General features: G+C 51.4%; 1 protein-coding gene across 6 annotated transcripts in view; it reads left to right on the top strand.

Annotated features, from left to right (window-relative positions):
• The window catches only part of wdr93 (WD repeat domain 93), a 121455-nt gene extending 118941 nt beyond the window's left edge, over positions 1 to 2514 (top strand). For 3 of the 6 annotated variants that reach the window (XM_055900094.1, XM_055900095.1, XM_055900093.1), the window contains one exon: positions 162 to 345. In XM_055900094.1, the coding sequence (XP_055756069.1) occupies positions 162 to 252 (91 nt within the window). In that variant the 3' untranslated portion in view covers positions 253 to 345. Of the gene's footprint in view, positions 1 to 161 lie in introns of all 6 variants that reach the window. The other 3 variants (XM_055900097.1, XM_055900096.1, XM_055900092.1) reach the window with 2 other exon arrangements.
• The last annotated feature ends 6868 nt before the right edge of the window (positions 2515 to 9382 follow it).

Here is a 9382-nt window from a genome sequence, read left to right as displayed (position 1 = left end):
TGTTGTATTGTGTGTAATAGTCCTGGGGGTTTTCTACAGTAGTCTATTGCATATAACTTTCCTGGCTGTGTGTCTGTGTATTGTGTAATTGGGGGTTTTCTACATTAGTCTATTGTATATAATTGTTCTGGCTGTGTGTGTTTGTCTGTATTGTGTTTCAGGGTTGAATCTGTGGAGGAGAGAAACAAAGTCATGACTGAGACATGGAACCAGCTCCAAGAGCATGCCGCCATGGTGCTCTTACAGAACTGACATCACGCTGTTACCATCTTACAGAACCAACACCCTGCTCCCCTCTTATAGAACCAATACCCTGCTCCCCTCTTACAGAACCAACACCCTGTTCCCCTCTTACAGAACCAACACCCTGCTCCCCTCTTACAGAACCAACACCCTGCTCCCCTCTTACAGAACCAACACCCTGTTCCCCTCTTACAGAACCAACACCCTGCTCCCCTCTTATAGAACCAACACCCTGCTCCCCTCTTACAGAACCAACACCCTGTTCCCCTCTTACAGAACCAACACCCTGCTCCCCTCTTACAGAACCAACACCCTGTTCCCCTCTTACAGAACCAACACCCTGCTCCCCTCTTACAGAACCAACACCCTGCTCCCATCTTACAGAACCAACACCCTGCTCCCCTCTTACAGAACCAACACCCTGTTACCATCTTACAGAACCAACACCCTGCTCCCCTCTTACAGAACCAACACCCTGCTCCCCTCTTATAGAACCAACACCCTGCTCCCCTCTTACAGAACCACCACCCTGTTCCCCTCTTACAGAACCAACACCCTGTTACCATCTTACAGAACCAACACCCTGCTCCCCTCTTACAGAACCAACACCCTGCTCCCCTCTTACAGAACCAACACCCTGCTCCCCTCTTACAGAACCACCACCCTGCTCCCCTCTTATAGAACCAACACCCTGCTCCCCTCTTACAGAACCACCACCCTGTTCCCCTCTTACAGAACCAACACCCTGTTACCATCTTACAGAACCAACACCCTGCTCCCCTCTTACAGAACCAACACCCTGCTCCCCTCTTATAGAACCAACACCCTGCTCCCCTCTTACAGAACCAACACCCTGTTCCCCTCTTACAGCACCAACACCCTGCTCCCCTCTTACAGAACCAACACCCTGCTCCCCTCTTACAGAACCAACACCCTGCTCCCCTCTTACAGAACCACCACCCTGTTCCCCTCTTACAGAACCAACACCCTGTTACCATCTTACAGAACCAACACCCTGCTCCCCTCTTACAGAACCAACACCCTGCTCCCCTCTTACAGAACCAACACCCTGCTCCCCTCTTACAGCACCAACACCCTGCTCCCCTCTTACAGAACCAACACCCTGCTCCCCTCTTACAGAACCAACACCCTGCTCCCCTCTTACAGAACCAACACCCTGCTCCCCTCTTACAGAACCAACACCCTGCTCCCCTCTTACAGAACCAACACCCTGCTCCCGTCTTACAGAACCAACACCCTGCTCCCCTCTTACAGCACCAACACCCTGCTCCCCTCTTACAGCACCAACACCCTGCTCCCCTCTTACAGCACCAACACCCTGCTCCCCTCTTACAGAACCAACACCCTGTTACCATCTTACAGAACCAACACCCTGTTTCCCTCTTACAGCACCAACACCCTGTTCCCCTCTTACAGCACCAACACCCTGTTCCCCTCTTACAGAACCAACACCCTGCTCCCCTCTTACAGAACCAACACCCTGCTCCCCTCTTACAGAACCAACACCCTGTTCCCCTCTTACAGAACCAACACCCTGCTCCCCTCTTACAGAACCAACACCCTGCTCCCCTCTTACAGCACCAACACCCTGCTCCCCTCTTACAGCACCAACACCCTGCTCCCCTCTTACAGAACCAACACCCTGCTCCCCTCTTACAGCACCAACACCCTGCTCCCCTCTTACAGAACCACCACCCTGTTCCCCTCTTACAGAACCAACACCCTGTTCCCCTCTTACAGAACCAACACCCTGCTCCCCTCTTACAGAACCACCACCCTGCTCCCCTCTTACAGCACCAACACCCTGCTCCCCTCTTACAGAACCAACACCCTGCTCCCCTCTTACAGAACCAACACCCTGCTCCCCTCTTACAGAACCAACACCCTGCTCCCCTCTTACAGAACCAACACCCTGCTCCCATCTTACAGAACCAACACCCTGCTCCCCTCTTACAGAACCAACACCCTGCTCCCCTCTTACAGAACCAACACCCTGCTCCCCTCTTACAGAACCAACACCCTCGCTCCCCCAGTAACATGTCGAAGGATATTTCAAGTTTCCAAGTCAGAACCCATCAACAGTATGTCAGTGGTCTAGTTATAACATCAGGTGGTGACGTCATACAGTTATGGTCTGACAGTTAGAGTTAAATCAGCGTTATTAGCTCTGGAATAGTGGAAATACCTGGAATGGCTGGAGGGTTAGGGTTAGGGTTAGGGAATGGCTGGAGGGTTAGGGTTAGGGTTAGGGAATGGCTGGAGGGTTAGGGTTAGGGTTAGGGAATGGCTGGAGGGTTAGGGGTAGGGAATGGCTGGAGGGTTAGGGTTAGGGAATGGCTGGAGGGTTAGGGTTAGGGAATGGCTGGAGGGTTAGGGTTAGGGAATGGCTGGAGGGTTAGGGGTAGGGAATGGCTGGAGGGTTAGGGTTAGGGTTAGGGAATGGCTGGAGGGTTAGGGTTAGGGTTAGGGAATGGCTGGAGGGTTAGGGTTAGGGTTAGGGAATGGCTGGAGGGTTAGGGTTAGGGTTAGGGAATAGCTGGAGGTCCCAAGGAGAGATTGAAAACAGGTTGGCCTTGGCCTGTTGTATTGTGGGTAACAGTCCTGGGGGTTTTCTACAGTAGCCTGTTGTATTGTGTGTAACAGTCCTGGGGGGTTTCTACAGTAGCCTGTTGTATTGTGAGTAACAGTCCTGGGGTTTCTACAGTAGCCTGTTGTATTGTGGGTAATAGTCCTGGGGGTTTTCTACAGTAGCCTGTTGTATTGTGGGTAATAGTCCTGGGGGTTTTCTACAGTAGCCTGTTGTATTGTGTGTAATAGTCCTGGGGGGTTTCTACAGTAGCCTGTTGTAATAGTCCTGGGGGGTTTCTACAGTAGCCTGTTGTATTGTGTGTAATAGTCCTGGGGTTTTCTACAGTAGCCTGTTGTATTGTGTGTAATAGTCCTGGGGTTTTCTACAGTAGCCTGTTGTATTGTGGGTAATAGTCCTGGGGTTTTCTACAGTATTGTGTGTAATAGTCCTGGGGGTTTCTACAGTAGCCTGTTGTATTGTGTGTAATAGTCCTGGGGTTTCTACAGTAGCCTGTTGTATTGTGGGTAATAGTCCTGGGGGTTTCTACAGTAGCCTGTTGTATTGTGTGTAATAGTCCTGGGGTTTCTACAGTAGCCTGTTGTATTGTGTGTAATAGTCCTGGGGGTTTTCTACAGTAGCCTGTTGTATTGTGGGTAATAGTCCTGGGGGTTTTCTACAGTAGCCTGTTGTATTGTGTGTAACAGTCCTGGGGGTTTCTACAGTATTGTGTGTAACAGTCCTGGGGTTTTCTACAGTAGCCTGTTGTATTGTGTGTAATAGTCCTGGGGGGTTTCTACAGTAGCCTGTTGTATTGTGTGTAATAGTCCTGGGGGGTTTCTACAGTAGCCTGTTGTATTGTGTGTAATAGTCCTGGGGGTTTTCTACAGTAGCCTGTTGTATTGTGTGTAATAGTCCTGGGGGGTTTCTACAGTAGCCTGTTGTATTGTGTGTAATAGTCCTGGGGGTTTCTACAGTAGCCTGTTGTATTGTGTGTAATAGTCCTGGGGGGTTTCTACAGTAGCCTGTTGTATTGTGTGTAATAGTCCTGGGGGTTTTCTACAGTAGCCTGTTGTATTGTGGGTAATAGTCCTGGGGGTTTCTACAGTAGCCTGTTGTATTGTGTGTAACAGTCCTGGGGGGTTTTCTACAGTAGCCTGTTGTATTGTGGGTAACAGTCCTGGGGTTTTCTACAGTAGCCTGTTGTATTGTGTGTAATAGTCCTGGGGGGTTTCTACAGTAGCCTGTTGTATTGTGGGTAACAGTCCTGGGGTTTTCTACAGTAGCCTGTTGTATTGTGTGTAATAGTCCTGGGGGTTTCTACAGTAGCCTGTTGTAATAGTCCTGGGGGTTTCTACAGTAGCCTGTTGTATTGTGTATAATAGTCCTGGGGGTTTCTACAGTAGCCTGTTGTATTGTGTGTAATAGTCCTGGGGGGTTTCTACAGTAGCCTGTTGTATTGTGTGTAATAGTCCTGGGGGTTTTCTACAGTAGCCTGTTGTATTGTGTGTAATAGTCCTGGGGGTTTCTACAGTAGCCTGTTGTATTGTGTGTAATAGTCCTATGGGGTTCTACAGTAGCCTGTTGTATTGTGGGTAACAGTCCTGGGGGTTTTCTACAGTAGCCTGTTGTATTGTGGGTAACAGTCCTGGAGGGTTTCTACAGTAGCCTGTTGTATTGTGTGTAATAGTCCTGGGGGTTTCTACAGTAGCCTGTTGTATTGTGTGTAATAGTCCTGGGGGGTTTCTACAGTAGCCTGTTGTATTGTGGGTAACAGTCCTGGGGGTTTTCTACAGTAGCCTGTTGTATTGTGGGTAACAGTCCTGGAGGGTTTCTACAGTAGCCTGTTGTATTGTGTGTAATAGTCCTGGGGGTTTCTACAGTAGCCTGTTGTATTGTGTGTAATAGTCCTGGGGGGTTTCTACAGTAGCCTGTTGTATTGTGTGTAATAGTCCTGGGGGTTTTCTACAGTAGCCTGTTGTATTGTGTGTAATAGTCCTGGGGGGTTTCTACAGTAGCCTGTTGTATTGTGGGTAATAGTCCTGGGGGTTTTCTACAGTAGCCTGTTGTATTGTGGGTAATAGTCCTGGGGGTTTTCTACAGTAGCCTGTTGTATTGTGGGTAATAGTCCTGGGGGTTTTCTACAGTAGCCTGTTGTATTGTGTGTAATAGTCCTGGGGGTTTCTACAGTAGCCTGTTGTATTGTGTCTAATAGTCCTGGGGGTTTTCTACAGTAGCCTGTTGTATTGTGGGTAATAGTCCTGGGGGTTTTCTACAGTAGCCTGTTGTATTGTGTGTAATAGTCCTGGGGGTTTCTACAGTAGCCTGTTGTATTGTGGGTAATAGTCCTGGGGGTTTTCTACAGTAGCCTGTTGTATTGTGGGTAATAGTCCTGGGGGTTTTCTACAGTAGCCTGTTGTATTGTGTGTAATAGTCCTGGGGGTTTCTACAGTAGCCTGTTGTATTGTGTCTAATAGTCCTGGGGGTTTTCTACAGTAGTCTATTGCATATAACTTTCCTGGCTGTGTGTCTGTGTATTGTGTAATTGGGGGTTTTCTACATTAGTCTATTGTATATAATTGTTCTGGCTGTGTGTGTTTGTCTGTATTGTGTTTCAGGGTTGAATCTGTGGAGGAGAGAAACAAAGTCATGACTGAGACATGGAACCAGCTCCAAGAGCATGCCGCCATGGTGCTCTTACAGAACTGACATCACGCTGTTACCATCTTACAGAACCAACACCCTGCTCCCCTCTTATAGAACCAACACCCTGTTCCCCTCTTACATAACCAACACCCTGTTCCCCTCTTACAGAACCAACACCCTGCTCCCCTCTTACAGAACCAACACCCTGCTCCCCTCTTACAGAACCAACACCCTGCTCCCCTCTTACAGAACCAACACCCTGCTCCCCTCTTACAGAACCAACACCCTGTTCCCCTCTTATAGAACCAACACCCTGCTCCCCTCTTACAGAACCACCACCCTGCTCCCCTCTTACAGAACCAACACCCTGCTCCCCTCTTACAGAACCACCACCCTGTTCCCCTCTTACAGAACCAACACCCTGTTACCATCTTACAGAACCAACACCCTGCTCCCCTCTTACAGAACCAACACCCTGCTCCCCTCTTACAGAACCAACACCCTGCTCCCCTCTTACAGAACCAACACCCTGCTCCCCTCTTACAGAACCAACACCCTGCTCCCCTCTTACAGAACCAACACCCTGCTCCCCTCTTACAGAACCAACACCCTGCTCCCCTCTTACAGAACCAACACCCTGTTCCTCTCTTACAGAACCAACACCCTGTTCCCCTCTTACAGAACCAACACCCTGCTCCCCTCTTACAGAACCAACACCCTGTTCCCCTCTTACAGAACCAACACCCTGTTACCATCTTACAGAACCAACACCCTGCTCCCCTCTTACAGAACCAACACCCTGCTCCCCTCTTACAGAACCAACACCCTGCTCCCCTCTTACAGAACCAACACCCTGCTCCCCTCTTACAGAACCAACACCCTGCTCCCCTCTTACAGAACCAACACCCTGTTACCATCTTACAGAACCAACACCCTGCTCCCCTCTTACAGAACTGACATCACGCTGTTACCATCTTACAGAACCAACACCCTGCTCCCCTCTTACAGAACTGACATCACGCTGTTACCATCTTACAGAACCAACACCCTGCTCCCCTCTTACAGAACCAACGCCCTGCTCCCCTCTTACAGCACCAACAACCTGTTACCGTCTTACAGAACCAACACCCTGTTCCCCTCTTACAGAACCAACACCCTGCTCCCCTCTTACAGAACCAACACCCTGCTCCCCTCTTACAGAACCAACACCCTGCTCCCCTCTTACAGCACCAACACCCTGCTCCCCTCTTACAGAACCAATACCCTGCTCCCCTCTTACAGAACCAACACCCTGCTCCCCTCTTACAGAACCAACACCCTGTTCCCCTCTTACAGAACCAACACCCTGCTCCCCTCTTACAGAACCAACACCCTGCTCCCCTCTTACAGCACCAACACCCTGCTCCCCTCTTACAGAACCAACACCCTGTTCCCCTCTTACAGAACCAACACCCTGTTACCATCTTACAGAACCAACACCCTGTTCCCCTCTTACAGAACCAACACCCTGTTCCCCTCTTACAGCACCAACACCCTGCTCCCCTCTTACAGAACCAACACCCTGCTCCCCTCTTACAGAACCAACACCCTGCTCCCCTCTTACAGAACCAACACCCTGTTCCCCTCTTACAGAACCAACACCCTGTTCCCCTCTTACAGAACCAACACCCCGCTCCCCTCTTACAGAACCAACACCCTGTTCCCCTCTTACAGAACCAACACCCTGCTCCCCTCTTACAGAACCAACACCCTGTTCCCCTCTTACAGAACCAACACCCTGTTCCCCTCTTACAGAACCAACACCCTGCTCCCCTCTTACAGAACCAACACCCTGCTCCCCTCTTACAGCACCAACACCCTGCTCCCCTCTTACAGCACCAACACCCTGCTCCCCTCTTACAGCACCAACACCCTGTTACCATCTTACAGAACCAACACCCTGCTCCCCTCTTACAGAACCAACACCCTGCTCCCCTCTTACAGCACCAACACCCTGCTTGTCACGCCCTGGCCTTAGTATTCTTTGTTTTCTTTATTATTTTAGTTAGGTCAGGGTGTGACATGGGGAATGTTTGTGTTTTGTTGGTTTTGGGTGTTTTTATGGAAAAGGGGTTGTTGGGTATAGTATATGGGTTTGTGTGGAGTACATGTGTCTAGTGTTGTCTATGTATGTTTAGTTGTCTAGGAGAGTCTATGGTTACCTGAATGAGTTCCCAATTAGAGACAGCTGATTTCGGTTGTCTCTGATTGGGAGCCTTATTTAGGGTAGCCATAGGCTTTCATTGGTTGTGAGTAGTTGTCTATGTCAGAACGTTTGTAGCCTGTTGTATGTGCACGACGTTTATTAGCTTCACGATCGTTTGTTGTTTTGTTAGTTTGTATTAAGTGTTTCGTGTTTATTTTTCGTCATCTTTAAAATAAAAGAAGATGGCTTATTTTCCAAATGCTGCGTTTTGGTCCGTCAATCCGCCACACGATCGTGACAGAACTACTCACCATTACAGGACCAAGCGGCATGGAAAGCGGCAACAGGACCCACCTACACAGGATTCGTGGACATGGGAGGAGATACTGGATGGTAAGGGGCCGTGGGCACAACCGGGAGAATATCGCCTTCCTCGTGAAGAGCTGGAGGCAGCTAAAGCCGAGAGGAGGCGATATGAGGAGGCAGCACGGAGACAAGGCTGGAAACCCGTGAGTACAACCCAAAAATTTCTTGGGGGGGGCCTTAAAGGGAGTGTGGCGAAGTCAGGTAGGAAACCTGCGCCTACTCCCTGTACTTACCGTGGAGAGCGAGAGTACGGGCAGACACCGTGTTACGCAGTAGAGCGCACGGTGTCTCCTGTACGCTTGCATAGCCCGGTTCGGTACATTTCAGCTCCACGTATCGGCCGGGCTAGACTGAGCGTTGAGCCGTATGTCATGAAGCCGGCCCAACGCATCTGGTCACCAGTGCGTCTCCTCGGGCCGGCGTACATGGCACCAGCCTTACGCATGGTGTCCCCGGTTCGCCTACATAGGCCGGTGCGGGTTATTCCACCTCCCCGCACTGGTCAGGCGACGGGGAGCATTCAACCAGGTAAGGTTGGGCAGGCTCGGCGCTCAAGGGAGCCAGTACGCCTGCACGGTCCGGTATTTCCGGCGCCACCTTCCCGCCCCAACCCAGTACCACCAGTGCCTCCTCCACGCACTAGCTATATGGTGCGTGTCTCCAGCCCTTTACCACCAGTGCCTAAACCACGCACCAAGCCTCCTGTGTGTCCCCAGAGTCCTGTGCGTCCTGTTGCTGCTCCCCGCACTAGCCCTGAGATGCGTGTCCCCAGCCCGGTGCCACCAGTCCCGGCACCACGCACCAGGCCTACAGTGCGCCTCAGCCGGCAGGAGTCTGCCGTCTGCACAGCGATGCATGAACTGCCCGTCTGCCAAGCTCCATCTGAGCCATCCGTCTCCCCAGCGCCATCTGAGCCATCCGTCTCCCCAGCGCCGTCTGAGCCATCCGTCTGCCATGAGCCTGCAAAGCCGCCCGTCTGCCATGAGCCTGCAAAGCCGCCCGTCTGCCATGAGCCTGCAGAGCCGCCCGTCTGCCATGAGCCTACAGAGCCGCCCGCCAGACAGGAGCCGCTAGAGCCGTCCGCCAGACAGGATCTGCCAGAGCCGCCCGCCAGACAGGATCTGCCAGAGCCGCCCGCCAGACAGGATCTGCCAGAGCCGCCAACCAGACAGGATCTGCCAGAGCCGCCAACCAGACAGGATCTGCCAGAGCCGCTAACTAGCCATGAGCAGCCAGATCCGTCAGCCAGCCATGAGCAGCCAGATCCGTCAGCCAGCCATGAGCAGCCAGATCCGTCAGCCAGCCATGAGCAGCCAGATCCGTCAGCCAGCCATGAGCAGCCAGATCCGTCAGCC

This window comes from Salvelinus fontinalis, chromosome 35 (genome assembly GCF_029448725.1).
Source record: "Salvelinus fontinalis isolate EN_2023a chromosome 35, ASM2944872v1, whole genome shotgun sequence".
NCBI lineage: Eukaryota > Metazoa > Chordata > Actinopteri > Salmoniformes > Salmonidae > Salvelinus > Salvelinus fontinalis.
The sequence above is the reverse complement of the archived record's forward strand: the minus strand, read 5'-3'. Positions and strand labels throughout refer to the sequence as shown.